We start from the raw sequence: 17,344 nt of genomic DNA on the forward strand, positions 1-17,344 counted from the left end.
AGCCGGAGTCTGTAGGATTTAAAGCCTGAAACATTCGTAAGCGGTAGGGACGCATATGTAAGCATCTTCTTAAGATCTGGTTATGCTATCGACGAATGTTGTTGGCATTTTTGGGGATCACGATTAAACTCCCTACGAAACGCACGTTAAATTGTAATAACTGATTTACAACCAGCGAACTGCACAACACAAAATGCCTTCTGTTGACGAGTCGCTAGTCGCCATCTTTGTTACTGTCGCTGCCAAGCGGAAACAAAGGGAAGTTATATGCGTACAACTACAACTATCTTTCTTGCTCTTTAACTTGAGCCCACAAAATAACTTTGTACACTTTATGTTAGTGATAATATGAAGAAATCAAACTGCTATATTCATTTATATACAGAGTTCGCCAGAAAACTTTATCCACTCTTTGTCATCCTGTATCAGGATACTGGCATTGACAATTCTTCTGAAATTTAACTATGTTGTAGTATGATTTTCCGCCCAACAGATGTCGGCGTTGGTTTCAGTTAAAATTATGATGTAGTACGGTTTTTCGCTCAACAGATGTCGGCACTGTCAGCACGGTTAGTGAGATAAGAAAATGGCAGGAGCACGCTTGACGTTCGAGCAGCCTAAGTATGTTTAGAAGTGTTTGATCCGGTTTGGGAATGCCATCGAAGTGCAGTGTCAGTGAAGAGGGGAATTTGGTACTGAACCACCAACCCGCCTAAGAATCAAACCCATTGTTGATAAGTTTAAGGCGCATGGAACGACGAGCGGTTGCTATCAGCTACAGCGGTCGATGTATCAATGGAGACCGATGCATATGCCTCTGTAATCTTCTGGCGAAGGTTCTCGAGCGTCCTAAGCAACGGCCAAGATTTTGAACATCTAATGTAAACATATGCTTACTTGAAAGTTTGTAACACATGTTTGAACAATAATTAAATCTATTAAGAAATAAACAGTGTAACGTTTATCTGGCAGACTCTGTATATATATATATATATATATATATATATATATATATATATATATATATATATATATATATATATATATATATATATATATATATATATATATATATATATATATATATATATACAGAGTGTTAATGAACTATACCGACAAAATGTAAGAGGTGATTCCTTACATCGAAATAAGAGAAAAAATTCATACGGACCTGTGGGGAAAAGTGTATAGTTTCAGAGCTAGGGGTGTCCAAAATCGCGAAAAATCCAAATTTCAACTGTGGATGGTAGTACTTATCAGCGTAACGGAAGTCACGCATACGCAATCCAAAAATCCATATTTCATTAATGTTCAATGGGTGTACAGAGTATTCTATGCAGGGTGGAATACCCAGACATGCCATCAACCGAATTTTGAGATATGCTCTGACTTTATGATTGGCCCAAAACAGGTACACGATAAGCTTTAATAGCAGTGGACACGGAATCCTTTGGCGCGATGTCAATGTTAAGGATCATCAGCAGCACGATCTCTCGTACTCGGGAAAACGCATGGTGCGATGTTTTCCTTCACGCTTATAAATGAAGAAAACGTGAAATATACCGTGACGAAATATATCGCATCACACGTTATTCCGAAAAAAAAAAAAAAAAAAATGGAGCTGCCTGTTCCTAACACTTCCGACTTCCGTCTGAAGCATTGGATGTCCATTGTTATCAAAGCTTACCTTCTGCCTACTTTGAACCCTCCTTGAAATCAGGGTATATCTGGAAACTCTATTGAGAGCATATCTGAGAATTACATTCTGTAGGGAACACCCTGTACGTCTATTGAAAACTGACGACATATACACTTTGGGATTGTGTATGATGGCTTCCTTTACGGTGATAAGGACCAACATCCACAGTTTATGGAATTCGAAATAGGGCCTGTTGAAATTTGTCTTTTTCGCGATTTTGGACAGCCATAGATCTGTACTTTCCGCCATAGGTCCATATGAACTTTTTCTCTAATTTTGATGTGACACACACACACACACACACACACACACACACACACACACACACACACACACACACACACACACACACACACACACATATATATATATATATATATATATATATATATATATATATATATATATATATATATATATATATATATATATATATATATATATGGTGTTTCAAAACAGTGTTTCAAAACAATACCGACAACGTTTGGGAGGTGATTGATAACACCAAGATAAGACAAAAAGTACAGACCAACCTAGATGCACAAATGCTTCCTTTCGGAGTTATAGGCTGCCGAAAACATCTCCAAAACTATGGGACCTACCGTAGTTGGGTCAAGACTTCACTTAGGAACTCGTATGTGCCCTATTCAAAACTACGTGTTTCATAATCCTGCGGTACTTCCGCAACAATTTTTATAGAGGTAGTTGGTAAGTACATCAAATTATATGGTCATAGCTAAACTCCCTCTATAAAAATTGTTGCGGAAGTACCGCAGGATTCTGAAACATGTACTTTTGGATAGCGTACATACTAGTTCCTAAATGAAGTCTTGACCCGATTATGGTAGGTACCATTGTTTTGAAGCTATGGTCTTTTAACGTTCATTTTTTCGGCTGCCTATAATTCCGAAAGGAAACATTTGTGTACCCAGGTTGATCTATACTTTTGGTCTTATCTTAATGTTAGGAATCACCTCCCAAACGTTGTCGGTGTTGTTTTGAAACACCCTGTATCTATGCTGCAATTAGACAAATATGCTGCTCTTCAATAAGAAGGAAAGAAAAAAAGAGACACAGTAAAGACTTGAACAGTGACTCTCATAGATATTTCCATGGATTCTTTCCACAACAAATTTTGATAACAATGTATTTTCAATGCACCATTAGAACATTTTCTTAAAGGATTTAAGAATGTAAAAAAGGATATTATTGAAAAAACATTTAATTTAATTTAGAGCATTCTTTTATTCTCTTGTCACGTTTTTATTACAAAAATAAAGCCAATAGCAAATAACACAGGTATGTATGAAGAATTTACGCCTTAGTAACGTATTTCTGCTTTCCTTAAATAATACTTTCTGTTCCTTGGTATCAAGCTTTTACTCAAGATTTCGAGAAAAATAAAATATAGTATAAACAAAAATGACTATTTTATTAGAAACGGGTGAATTTAAATCTTGATTATTTATCAAACGTAATCCAGCACGTTCTTGCTCTGCAAACAGCCCTGTACAGAAGAAGAATAAACATCTGATTGTTCCATCCATACAAGAACACAACTACTGCCTGCAGAGACTGATCTACCATCGTTTAGTTTTCTCTTGAGCATTTGGTTACTACAACTAGTAATAACGGAAAAAAAAAAAGTACTAGCATTTATTGATAAAACTACCAAAAAGCACACACTCTTTCTGGACTACTGTATGTACAGTCAATTATATACTTCTCTACAACAAATCTACAACTATTAGATATCACATTGTGTGCCAGCAACAATGATAATATGACAACAATCATATGAGAAAAATACCACAGATGTAACAATGGTTCCTAAATATTCTCTCTCTACTACGAGAAAAACATTTAATGATGAAGAAAAACAAATATTTTTCAATACATGTAATAATCAGTGACAGTCGTATATTTACAAGTTAATAATTTCGATAACTCATTTATTGCAGTTTCCCAACCAAAAAAAGACAGGATCTCAGTGTCGTGATAAATACAGGGTTTGTTCGGAAAGTAGTAGGACTGATTTTTCCCCGCCAAAACGTGGAGGAAGGGGATGTTACTGCGCTGGTTGGGTGGTAGGTGTCTTAGCTACCAGCGCGCCAGTCGTCCCCAAGCATTCACAGAGTGTAGATCGAGTTTAAGGTGAACCCCTTTCAAGGTGCCTTGTCATCTTTGCAATGTATCGTTTGTTTGAGTAGCGTTACGCGGTGAAGTTTCGCGTCAAACTGGGTAAAACTTTGAGAGAGGCCCATGACGTGATCAAGGCTGCTTATGGGAGTGATCCCGAAAAAGCCAACATTTGTAAGCCGAAAATGAAATTGATACTGATTATCTCTTTTGACTGCAAAGGAGTGGTTCACAGAGAGTTTGTACCGCCTAGTCAGAGTGTGATATTCTATGTGGAACTACTTGAAAGACTCAGAAAACGAGTCCGTCCAGTAATCACTGGAGCATGAAAGCTTCATCACGACAATTCGCCAAGCCTTTGCTGTCATGGACTTCCTGACCAAACATGGCATCACACAGATTCCCCAACCACCTTACAGCCCAGATGTAGCTCCTGCAGACTTCTTCCTCTTCCCCCGACTGAAAAGGATCATGAAAGGACGGCACTACAATTCGGTCTAGGCCATTCAAGAGGCCGTAACGAGAGAGCTGAAGTGCATTCCAGTTTCTGCGTTCCAGAGAGCCTTCAGTGATGGGCAGAGTAGCTGAAAAACTCTGTTGATGCAGAAGGGGCATATTTTGAAAACTATTAAGTCGATGTGTCAAAACTGTGAATAACTTAAAACAAACAAACAAACAAACAAAATCAGCCCTACTACTTTCCGGACAAAACCTGTAGGTTGGGAATTCCTAGTGTATTGCTTCTACATAACATAACTAAAGAAAACAAATCCTTACGTTAAGGGATTATATACATGACAAAGAAAAAGTCCATATTTATTTTTAAAAAATCATCACAGGTCTCATTCTTAAAAAACATCGAGCCTTGCCGCTTTATGCTTCAGTCGCACCTCCTACATTTGATTTATCTTCGAGATATCTCCTCAATATCAGGGAAATTTCATAAAACCTCCCACAAATCACTGTCTGTACTTCACGCGGGCTGTTCAATCGGCTGTCGTATGCATCCGATTTGTATTCTCACTGGTATTACAAAAACATGACAAAGCTATTATTCAACAATGACAGTTAATACAATTAACTACAAAAATTAGCACGATTTTCTCCTTATTTATAATTTAAAATAAGTATGGACTTAACACCCAGCCTGTAGATATATGTACTACAGAAGAAAATAACCTTACAATCATACTGAAAGCGTTAAATAAAGCGCTTTTATTAATTTTTGTATTTAAAGTTTTTTTTCTATTTTTTTAAAATACAAAGAACTCTGTTATTAGAAACACACCTCTTTTTTAAATAGCAGTACGACTCTTTCATAAATAAGTTATTTGTCCATGAAAAGCATGTAAATAAACCAACATTCTACACATACACTCATGTAACTATAAAAGATATGTTCATAGTAAAACTTCATAAAGTTTAAACAAACCGAGAAATCACTTAAAATATTCTTCTTTTTTTTGTCTCAAAATATTTCTAGAAGTTAGAAGTAAATATATTTACACACACGCACACACACATACACACACTCATACATATATATACATACACAAAGTAACGAAGAAGCCAAATACTGTTAAAAATATAACACACTGGTTGCGCTTTTTCTTACCCTGAATTTAAAGCTTTATTTTTGAGATTTTTGTTTTCTTCGTTAAGGAGCTCAATTATACGGAAGGGAAGAACATTCCATCTGTAAAGTTAGGAACCCATTGTCGCCGCTTGGTATAATCCCGGAAAGGTCTGTTCCAGTTCTTTTTGGAAGTCTGCTTCGTATTTCTTGGGAATTGCTTCCAGGCTTTCTCCTCATACTCATCGTCATCATCATCATCATCTTCTTCGCAAGAGTCATCCCCATCCACGTGAACCCTACATTTTTCGTTCAACCACTTATTTCTAGCTTCGTATTTGCTGCAGGTGTTGGTATGGCACCAATCCATGTTGGCGTAGTGGCGTTGTTCCTCGCGGCCAGCAGCGCGGTGGAAGTACCATTCCCCTTTCTTCTCCTCCTTCTCCCGCTTGACCTTTCGACCCTCGGCCCTCTCGAACAGCCATTCGCTTTGACGCTCCTTCTGCCGCTGCTGCTCTCGTGCTTCTCCCAGCTTCAGTAGCCACTCGCCGGAGATGTTGTACGCGCCAACCTCGTTCTTGATTAGCCCTCCGACCTTTTCCTTTCGCATCTTTCGCTTCGGTTGCTCTTCCTTTGGATTATGACGTCCTTTCTTATTATTATTATCATCATCATCGTCGTCATGCTTTCTTTGCTGACGATATTTGTCACGTTTTTCCTCACGTTTATGTTTCTTCTCGGAATCCTGCCATTTCTTATTCTTCCATTTCCTTTCATATTTATAATCATCATCATCATCGTCATCATTGTAATATTTCCTTTGTTGGTATTTCTCATGTTTCTCATCATATTCATACTTCTTCTTCTCATTCACATTTTGATTTTTTCCCTCGTACTTATTCCTTCGCTTTTCCTTTTCATCCCATTCCTTCATTTTCGACCGTTTCTCTTGATTTCTCCTTTCTTCTCTTCTTCGTTTCTCGCTTTCTTTCGTCTCCTCTTTCTTCTCTCGGCGTTTTACTTCGTCCTCTGTCCTCTCCTTATTCCGCACATCAAACCTAATATCCTTCGCTGTTAAATACTGTTGTTGGACCTCCTCATCACTCGTTACAAGGACTGACTGTTGGGCTTCTGTTTCTGGAAGTGATTCGTAACCATCATCTGATGACCAAGGACTAGCATCCATTTTGTTTAGTCTGTGAACTTCTTGCAACACCTGACTATCGTCAATCACAGAATTAGAGTTTCTCTTTTTATCTGTCCCCTCATTAGACTTCGATTCACTGGGTCTTTCGTCCGATTTACATTTTTGTACGTTTTCTCTGGTGAACCAGTTCCACATTGACTTTTTACCGGCTTTCTCAAGAAAGTTGCACCATTTATTCTGAAGCTTATCTTTGATTCCTGTTAATTTATTGGACAGCTTTTGGGTGATTTTCTCCAAAGGTTTGTTTTTCTTTATCAAATATTCCGTTGTATCTTGAGCTTTTTTCACTGTTGAAATTAGCGAGTCTTTCATTTTGGTAAGAAGTTTTTTGGGGAAAGACCATTCATCGTTTTGTTTCTTCTTCTCATTTTCCTTTTCGAGAAATGAGTGAAGCTCCTTCATTTTGCCCGTTACACTTTGGTGGATCTCAGAAACGACGCCCAGAGTAGATGTTAAAATGGCTTTCACTTCTTGTGTTAATTTGTTGTTCTCCGTGAAGTGAGTTTGAAGGAATTCTGCAATGGTATTTAGGGATGCTTCCACGTTACTCAGGACGGCTTCGTCTATTAGTGGACTCTGCTTTCTCTCTTCGTTATTTGCTTCCTTATCAGAACTGCCACTTCCTTCTGAAGGATCATTTCTGTCAGTAACCGTACTTTTGGCTTCTTCCTTTGTTTCCTGTGATTGCTTTGCATCTATGGCATGTTCAACTGCAATGTTTTCAGGTTGTTGTATAGCCACACCATCTTCATTTTCATTGCCATTTTCTTGGGTTTCGACATCCGAATTAAAGCTAATTACTCCATTACTAGGATTATTACTCTTCGGTACATGCACTTCTTTAATCTCCGCAGATGACGTCTGCTTCTGTAAATCGCTTTTAGCATTGTTGTCAACAATCGCTTGTTCCAGTTCTAATGAAGAAGGTTCCTCTATCTGTTCTTTAGAGCTCTCCTCTTCTAAGGGCTGAGGCGCTCCATCAAGTGCTGCTGCAGGTGCAGTGTTGTCCAACTCATGTACCTTCTCGTCTTGCTCATCTTTGGTTTGTGACAGTTGAACCATGCTTCTTTTAGCAACAGTTCCCGTTGTTCCACTGTTTCCTTTGGCACCTTGGTCGCAAGCACTTATCAATGGAATCCTGCAAAAGAATGGCTACAATTATTACATATGACTTGAAGCAGAATACTATTAATCCCTACTACGTCATAAACTTAGAAAATTAATCCAATATTTGTTTAATTTAATGCATTGTCATTAGATTCAAATCACATGTACTGCTTAAAGAGATTACTGAACACATACCTGAAATGTGAAAAAAAAAAAAAAAAAAAAAAACGCCTAATAAAGCATTTTCTTATTCAGCTGGCTAAACTACTTCAACACACAATCTCGGTCTTTATCGGTGTGTGTGTGGGAGAGAGAGAGAGAGAAAAGAAAGGGAAAAAATAGAAAGAAAAAAGAAAGAGGAAGAAAGAAAAAATAATTAATTAATTTAAGCTGCAAAACACCAGATTGTAGAGTTATTTCAATACAGGTAAAAAGGCAGAAATCATGAATTTCTTGAAGTAAAGATAAAAGCACCTTATGACTAAAATTTTCTTATTCATATATCAAAGATTTTAATGACAAAGTGTTTTTATCTTCAATTCAAGATTGCAACCTTTTCATCTGTATACAGCTTTCAGTACTGACGATTAGCTGGTTGGACTTTAATGTCCCTTTGTTTAGCACCGAGGCTACATGATACATGAACCGATTGTTTAAGGTCCGTTCAAATTTGAAGGCTTTCTTACCGAGGAACTGAACCCAGGACCCCATTCATCAAGAGCCTGCGCGGTAGCCACTAGACCAGAGGGAAGATTTTAGTATTGATTGATAAGTTGGAGCCAACTCTATAATATGTCTTACTCTAAACTGAAACAGTTTGATCAACTGAACAATAGTATGCTTTGTTAGGTGAGTTTTCTGCATATATATACTCTGACCGAGTGCCGAATGGATCTCTTTAAAATGAAAGAAAAAATGTGTATTTTCTGCTCAATAACATATTTATCCGATACGTAAGAAACGTCTAAAATTCAATTTCAGTATATTAAAGTGATACAGGTGGATCAAACATAGCATATCCAGTGACTTTTTTTCAATATATATATATTTTTTTTTATTTATTTACAACACACTCAGTGACGTAGCCAACAAGTTCTAGAGACTTTCAAGGGAGGGTTGATTTTTAACATACTGAAAGCAAACCACGAATTCTCTTTCAGAATATTAAAACATTGTATTATAAATACGCATATATTATTAGTATTATTTCTTAAAAAGTGTTATTGAAAAAGGTGGGTACTCACAGTGCGCAGAGTTAGAATCACATGTTTCAGGAAATGTACTAATAAACTATTCATACAGAAACAAAAACTGTTTATGAAAATCCATTTCTTTGACTTAGCATTATACGGGTATATATATATATATATATATATATATATATATATAAATCAAACTCAATAATAAATTCAAAGCTGTGTGTATGATAGATTGAAATTTTGCACAGTGTTCGCGCTCACTTCTTTAAATTGGGCTCGCGCTCACTTATTTCATTGGTGCTTGGGCTCACTCGGGCTCGACTTTGGACACGTATGGTGTGTATCCAGTTATGTAAATGAGAATAACAAAGTGGATAATTAATTTGTTGTAATTATTTTAACGTGTTGTGGTTTAATTTTTTTTTCATACTGTATTATAAACATTATTCATTTGTTCTAAGTATTAAACAAGCTTAATAAACACATAACAAGCGAACTAAATTTGGGGGAACTATGAAATTGTTTGAGGAGACCAAGCCCTTATTTTCTCCCTCGTAGCTACACCACTGTGTACATTGCTACAATGCTATCTTTCTTAACTTACAGAAAATTATTTTCCAATAGGAGTGTGAAGTACCACACAGTCAATTTGAATAAAAACAAAGTAAAAAGTCTTACATCGATTTCTTATAAAACAAAAAGAAGAGAAAACTCTATTACTCAATATTACTTAATGGCGGATTAAGGATACACATTAGTAATTGCAAGTGTACTCACGTAAGCACCCACATGGTAATTGATAATTCGACGCACACACTTCAATGACCAATTGTCATCTTTCTCAATAAAAAAAAGTTAACAGCAGTGATTTCAGACACATTACCTCTAAAATAAAGAAAAGTGATCAAAATATATACGAGCTAAAGCAGTATAATTTCATAAGGAACACACACTGAGGAAGATAATCACTGGTCATAGAAACATTCGCGTCGAATTACTCAATTTGAGTTCTTGCGTAAGTACATTTCTAACTGCCATTCAATATACAGTAGAGTGGTTCAGAAGGAAAATAAACGTCTTCTAATTGCACAAAATCACATTTAAAATGATGTATCTGTTTCCGAGATAATATCATTAGAAACTGATTTAAAATAGGCACATTCTTGTGTACGTAAAATATACACTTGCGATACACAGTAACCGCGTCACGTTGTCTACAATAAAAAGGTGAACATGATCAACAAGCTAAGACATATTTTACTGAATTAAATCCACGAAAAATATAATCCTGATAATCTGTCTTGTTCCATTTGTAAATAACAATACTATGTATTAATATTCTTTCCATTACTATGAATATCATTTATATCGATAGCTTTAGGCAAACTGTTTATGTCGTCAGCAATTTACGTTAAATTAAACCCAATTATTATTACAAAATTATGCACAACTCTCACCACGAGTTTGAATTTATGAAAATACAAATGAAATGAAGTCTTTCAGTTTTACATGCTGCGGTTACACCGTGTACGCTAAAGGAAACAGTGAAGATGAGAAATTAATGAAATGGTAGAATGAAGAAAGTGGGAGGGAATGGGGTAACCCCGAGAAAACCCATGCACACGGTGTTTGTCCACCACAAAGCTTACTTGGCGCGAACTGGAACCCATACACCAGAGCTAAGAACTCTACTATTGTGTCACCACGGCCCCATTATGAAAATACGGACAACACTGTTTTCTATTTTCGAAACATAAAGTTCATTAGCTCCATTTTTATTTAGAATCATTTATAGAGGAGACAACAAGAATCTTTCGTTCTGAAATCTAGATTGGATAATAAAAAAAATTTTTAAAAATAATAAATAAAAAAAATGAAACGTTAAATTATGCGATGGAACAACAATATTGCTTGAGTAGTGGAAACCTTTCACTTGTAAATCAGTATGACTAACCTTCATCTACCACAACTCCTTTCTTTTATTCTTACACATCGTATAACCAATGCAGTAAACTCCCTTAATATCTGTTACAAGTATTTCTGACCATTCTTGTCTGTACATTATCATAATTAAACGCCTACTTCTTACAGCCTTTGCAATATTAAAAAAAACATTAATACCTAACATTTTTACCCACCTACGTGCAAATACCCAACAAAGCATTCTCCAGCAAGTTTAACTTAAATTTAGTGTAAACGGTTGTGTAAGATTCGAACAAGTATTTGCAAAAAGATGTTTCTCTAACAGGTATTTACGTCTCTTGTAAACCGAGAAACTTATTTTTCAAATAAAGAATAAAAATAAATTATTGCGTCACAGGTTTGACGGTTGATAATGAATTGAGGGCCGCAGTGGCTCAGTGGTAGAGCGTTCATCTCTGGTGTGTGGGATCCCTGGCTCGATCCCAGCTCGCGCCAAGTGAACTTTGTGGTGGATAAACATTACGTGCGTGGGTTTTCTTGGTGTTCTCCTGTTTCCTCCCACTTTCTTCATTCCACCATCTCATTCATTTCTCATCACCACAGTCTCTTTTAGCCAAGCCGGCATCACCATGGGACGTAAAACTTAAAGACTTCATTTCGTTTTTTTTTTTTTTTTTTGGTAATGGATTCGCTTTATTATTATTATTATTATTATTATTATTATTATTATTATTATTATTATTATTTGGTCTAGGAATTAATTCGTGCGGGTGGACAAGAGATGGCGCAACGAACGGAGCGTCCCACAGTTCCGTGTATCCACACATGTGTTGCAAACACCTGTCATCGCGTATCGTTCGTAGTATAGGGCAGTGGATTAAAGCGTCAACAACACCAGTTTGTAGTTAAGTGAACATGGCGCAATTTGTGCCTGATAAAGTGTTTTTGCGGGGTGTCCTGCTGCATTACTTTAACATGCAGAAAAGTGCGACTGAAAGTCATCGTATTTTGGTGGAAGTGTATGGTGACCATGCTCGAGCTGAGCGAACGTGTCAGAAGTGGTTTGCACGGTTTAGAAGTGGTGATTTCGGCTTGGCAGACCAAGAGCGAGCTGGACAGCCAAAAAAATTTCAAGACGAAGAATTGACAGCATTGCTCAAGCAGGATTCGTGTCAAACGCAGGAACAACTTGCAGCAGCATTAGGCGTTGATCAAACAACAGTCTCCAAACGCTTGAAAGCCATGGGAATGATTCAAAAGATGTCACATTGGGTTCCACATGAATTGAAAGACAGAGACGTTGAAAGACAAAAAACCATTTGCGAATTGCTGCTTCAACGACAGAGCAGAAAGGGGTTTCTGCATCGAATTATTACGGGTGATGAGAAGTGGATCCATTACGAGAACCCTAAACGAAAAAAGGCCTGGGTGAAACCAGGTGAACCAGGTCCATCACAACCAAAACGAGATATTCACTGTGCAAAGGTTATGCTGTGCATATGGTGGGATATGAAAGGTGTGGTGTACTATGAGCTGCTGCAACCGGGTGAAACTATGAATGGAGAACGTTATCGATGACAATTAATGCGTTTGAAGCAAGCTCTGGCCAGAACACGACCAGAATGGGAGAACAGACATGATAAACTTATTGTTCAACATGATAACGCTCGCCCACATGTCGCAAAACCGGTCAAAACCTATTTAGAAAATGTCGGATGGGAAGTTTTACCCCACCCGCCGTATTCACCAGACGTTGCTCCTTCAGACTACTACTTGTTCGATTGCATGAACAACGATTTGATTGGACAGCGGTTTACTTCTTCAGAAGATATCGAAACATGGGTCTCTGACTGGATCGCTTCCAAGGATGAGGACTTCTTTCGCCACGGAATCCGTACATTGCCTGACAGATGGGCGAAAGTGGTGGCTAGCGATGGACAATATTTTTCTTAAGGTATTTATGTATTTTGTGTTTGTACTACAGCTTCAATGTGTGCGTACCAACCGCACGAATTAATTCCTAGACCAGATATTATTATTATTATTATTATTATTATTATTATTATTATTATTATTATTATTATTATTATTACTGCTGTATCTAGGTTTAAACCGGTTTCAGCTTAATAATCTGACGTCCATCTCTGCCAAATGCAGATTATTTGAAGGGTTCTTCTTCTTTAAAGAACTTCCTGATCATATGGCCGGTGTTTAGTGTTACTGATTTTTGTAGGTTTGTTAGCAGATGTTTTAAAGTTGCACCACGGTACTTTAAAAACAGTTGCTGTAGTTGAGATAATGATTGGTCTTATTGTAACTTTCTGACGTTTCCGTAACTTTTTAATTTCGTGTGCCAGTTCTTTATATATGCTTATTTTCGTACTGATGTACGTATATGTTATGAGTCAATGGTATTGCTACATCTATCAAAGTTACTTCTTTATGTATTTTATTGATAATAGTGATGTCGGGTCTGTTTGCAGGTACCGTTCCATCTGTTCTGATTTCTCGATCCCAGTAGAGTTGGTATTCATTGTTTTCAAGTACTGGACTTTGCTGGTATTTGTAGTGATTAATTCCATCTTATGTGTTTCCATGTTATTATTATTATTTGTATTTCTCCATTTTTTTTCTCTTTCTACGGCCAAGTATCTCCTCTTTCTCTTCCTTAAGTGGAGTTCAAATGCTATGGCTATCCCTTGAGACAGCTATGAGACTGGTTATTCATTTCCTTTCCCACTATCTCAGTTCCTTTCAAATAGAAAAATAAAAGTGCAAAATAATTATGAAAAAAATTGTTACTTACCAACAAGTCCTCCCGTGGGGAAAATAAACACTCTCCACACGTATCGGAACAGAACAGCAAGCTAGTTTCGTCTTGAGTGGTACGGTAAAAAGGATAAAAACGGATGAAAAAAGAAAGGTGTAGCAAAAGGAATACATACCACAGAATAGATTAATATAACGAGAAGAATGCTAAAATACCACAAGCAAAGCATAGTCCGAAAGGGCTGAGTTGAAGGAAGCGCGATGTCTATGGTACGTCACTATTGCCAGATCCAAAATATACATCAAAGGTATGTAACCAGATTCTATCAATGTTGCCAAAATCCAGATTTAAAGCCGGTTCATATTTATGAATGAAGAATGATTCTTTAATCTCCCATTGTTTCTTTTGTTTTTGCTGAACCTATTACATTTACCTGCTGTATCTTGCGTGTATGTTGTTTTAAGTGAAGCGCCAATCCCAACATGCTCTCTTCTTGTGGTTCTTCAATTCGGGTGTTAATATTGCGTTTCGTTTGACCTATATATGAGGAGTCACATTCGCACTGAGCACGATAAATACCTGACTTATTTAGTAAAAAAACTTTTAAATTCGGTAAGATGTTTTTCTAAACTTTTCGGAGGATATTGAAATAGATACGTTATGCTTTGCAAGAATACGTTGAATTTTTGTCGATAATTGTGGAAAGTAAGGAATTCTTATCCAAGCTTTTGCTTCTTTGGGAATAACTGTTTTAGGGGCTTGCACCTATCTGTATGTGTTATTTAACAACTTTTGTATGGTATGCAATTTATACCCGTTTTTTGTTCTATTTGATACAAAAACTGTATTTCGTCCGTAAGATCATTTGGACGATCACAAATTAATAACCCTACGAAAGAAATTTTTCCAAATTTTGGCCTTATACAGCGGTACATGGGCTGACTGTTGATGTATGTAAGTAGTTCCCGCAGTACGTTTTCCATATACTTTTGTTATAAATTTATTGTGTGAACGGGTAACCAGTAAATCTAAAAATGGAAAACAGTTATCAGATTCACGCTCGAGGATAAAATATCTAGTTTTCCCATGGGAGGATTTTTTTTTTTTTTTTTTTTTTTTTTTTTTTGTTAATTTGAATCATTCTCTCATGCGCCTACATAATAATTTTAGTGCAAAATAATTACCTAGAATCTTCTATTTTCTGCGTATCCCTCTGAAGCTGGCTGACAAATACATCCCATCGATCATCTTTTGGACTCTCGGTAATTTGTAAACCTCCCCGCTTAATGCTGTAGAGGGCTGAAACAATAAAATGAAGATATTACTAAAACATATTAACATAGTATGATTTGTCTACACTACATGTCTTAAATTATGATCTAACGAAGCAATGAACTTTAAAACCACTTATGGAATGTGTTTTTATATTCCTTAACTGTACGCTGTTTCTGTGTACAAATGACCCTCAAAATTTACTTCTGTTTATATATACTGTTTCATGTGGGTTTATTAATTTATTTTTAAGCCTAAGTTCAATGTATTGTGCTTTACGACAGCGAAAAACAACAAAAAATGATACATTTTGATTCATTATCATAAATAACACTTCATGTTTTCTGTAGTAACCAACAGACAATATGCCAACATGCTCAGGAATTTTAACTATCATTTTACTTACCTCTAATTGTGATTTCTGAAAATACTTTGTGGTTTCTAGCTTTCGGCTCTCCCTACAGCGTTGTTCACGAAGATAAAACAGAAGTAAAAACAATACAAACATGAGAAAAAATAAAAGGGAACGGACTCACCGGGATAGAGCAGTGCGAAGAATGGTTAGATTCTACGTATGACTAGCAGCTAAGACAAGATGTTCTTCGCACTACTTTACCTCGGTGAGTCCATTCCTTTTTATTTTTCCCGATGTTTTTATTGTTTCTCTTCTTGTTTCTAGGATTAGGAATTAGATTTCTGAGCTTTCGAGATCTATGGCCATGTTAGTCCGTCGTGTATAAGGGATGACGTCCCTCGGCGAGCACATTATCTCAGGAAACGGAAGGGAGAAAAGATAGGGGAGGAAAGAAAGCGGCCTGGGACCTGTATATTACGTACCATCCCGGTATTTGGCTGAAGTGATAAGAGAAAAACCCAGGATGGCTGGACTGAAAAAGCTTTTACACTTTTTCGACCGAGTGCTCCCAACGGGAATCGAACCCGAGACAGCTCGCACCAAAGATAAGAGCGTTAGCGACTACGCCACGCGGGGCCGCCCTCTTGTTTTTATCCTTCGTGAACACGGTTGTAAGGGAGAGCAGAAAGCCAAGAAGTACAAAGGAATTTCAGAACTCACAATTACAAGAAAGCAAAATGATTAATAAGAAACAACTCTTAACATTTCAGATGCGGAAACTATAAGACTGAGGTCGACTTCAACCTTCCTCTTGGGCAGTACATGAGGCTAAGGGAGTCGAGGAATAACGTGAGGTGAGGTCTCGGTTTCAGGAGCTCTCGAATGGTGACACTTGATGATCCTATTCTAGTGGTTCAATTTTCTTTCAATATGAATCAACATTATATTACATGTAATTGTACCAAACGGTCCATAAATCGCTTCACATTAGCTGTTCATTTTTACTGTTTATTCACTAGCGCAGGAGTCAATCAAAGAGAACATTAGAATGTTTACTTAAAGATAACTTTATTTAGAAAACATTAGAAGTTTATTGACTAGTAGACACGCTAATCTGTAAAGGAGCTGATAAGGCTCAAAGATAATTCACGTATATATTGCAAATGAGCAATTTTTCAATTTTAGGTATAACATTTAATATCCCTTTTTCGGGTTATACGATTACATAAAATATACATGTAATTCCAATATAGCGAAATTAGCTATATTAACTTATTCTTGAAGAGAAATATATATATATATATATATATATATATATATATATATATATATATATATATATATATATATATATATATATATATATATATATATATATATGCTGGATCATCTCCATTCTTCACACGTATGTATGTATATGGAAAGTATTGTAATATAAGGTTAATAACTAATTAATGTTATAATTAAGTAATAAATATAATAATAATTAAATAAGTAATACAATAATCTATCGGGGTAATATCACTACGTTGGCAATATGTAGACCTATAGAAAAACCGCAACAATACAACATATAAATATCACGCAGCGGGGTGGTTCATAAAGCCAACCATAGCGTCGTCGGCAGTCGTTATAAAGATAAATAAAGAAAATCTTCCTTTTTAGAGCTGATAAAATATGAAGAGTGCTTCCTAATGGCTGATAAAAAAAACAAACCTTGGTTTCTATGGGCTGATAAAAAAATGAATTGTTTTTTAAGGAGTGCTAAAAAAATGGATCGTTTTTTTTTAAAAAAATCAAAATCTAGGTGCATTATGCGTAAAAATCACTAGATCTGATTACTTTTTGGTCCAAAAGTAGGTAAAAAAAAAAAAAAAAAAAAAAAAAAAAAGCCTCTAAGGGCATAAAAATCAAAACTGCCTATTTAGCCCCCGAAACTACCGTAAATCATAAAAAAGAAAAATTTCATGACGTTATGAAACAATACAATAAGTTTTGATAATACAAGCCAATTTTTAAATCTGAGTAAAATTTGACTTGCTGAAGGGCATATATACTAACTCCTCACTATTTATTTTAAGATATAATTACGGCATATTT

General features: G+C 36.2%; 1 protein-coding gene across 3 annotated transcripts in view; it reads right to left on the reverse strand.

Moving 5' to 3' along the window:
- Nucleotides 1–2,919: 2,919 nt before the first annotated feature.
- Nucleotides 2,920–17,344, reverse strand: part of LOC145666308 (uncharacterized) — a 64,745-nt gene continuing 50,320 nt past the window's right edge. For all 3 annotated transcript variants that reach the window (XM_081733395.1, XM_081733394.1, XM_081733397.1), the window contains exons 7-8: nt 14,802–14,916; nt 2,920–7,756 (exon numbers count right to left, since the gene is read on the reverse strand). In XM_081733395.1, the coding sequence (XP_081589521.1) occupies nt 5,509–7,756; nt 14,802–14,916 (2,363 nt within the window). In that variant the 3' untranslated portion in view covers nt 2,920–5,508. The remainder of the gene's footprint in view (nt 7,757–14,801; nt 14,917–17,344) is intronic.

The sequence above is a fragment of the Thermobia domestica genome, chromosome 12, assembly GCF_964235325.1.
Source record: "Thermobia domestica chromosome 12, izTheDome1.hap1.1, whole genome shotgun sequence".
Taxonomy (NCBI): Eukaryota; Metazoa; Arthropoda; class Insecta; order Zygentoma; family Lepismatidae; genus Thermobia; species Thermobia domestica.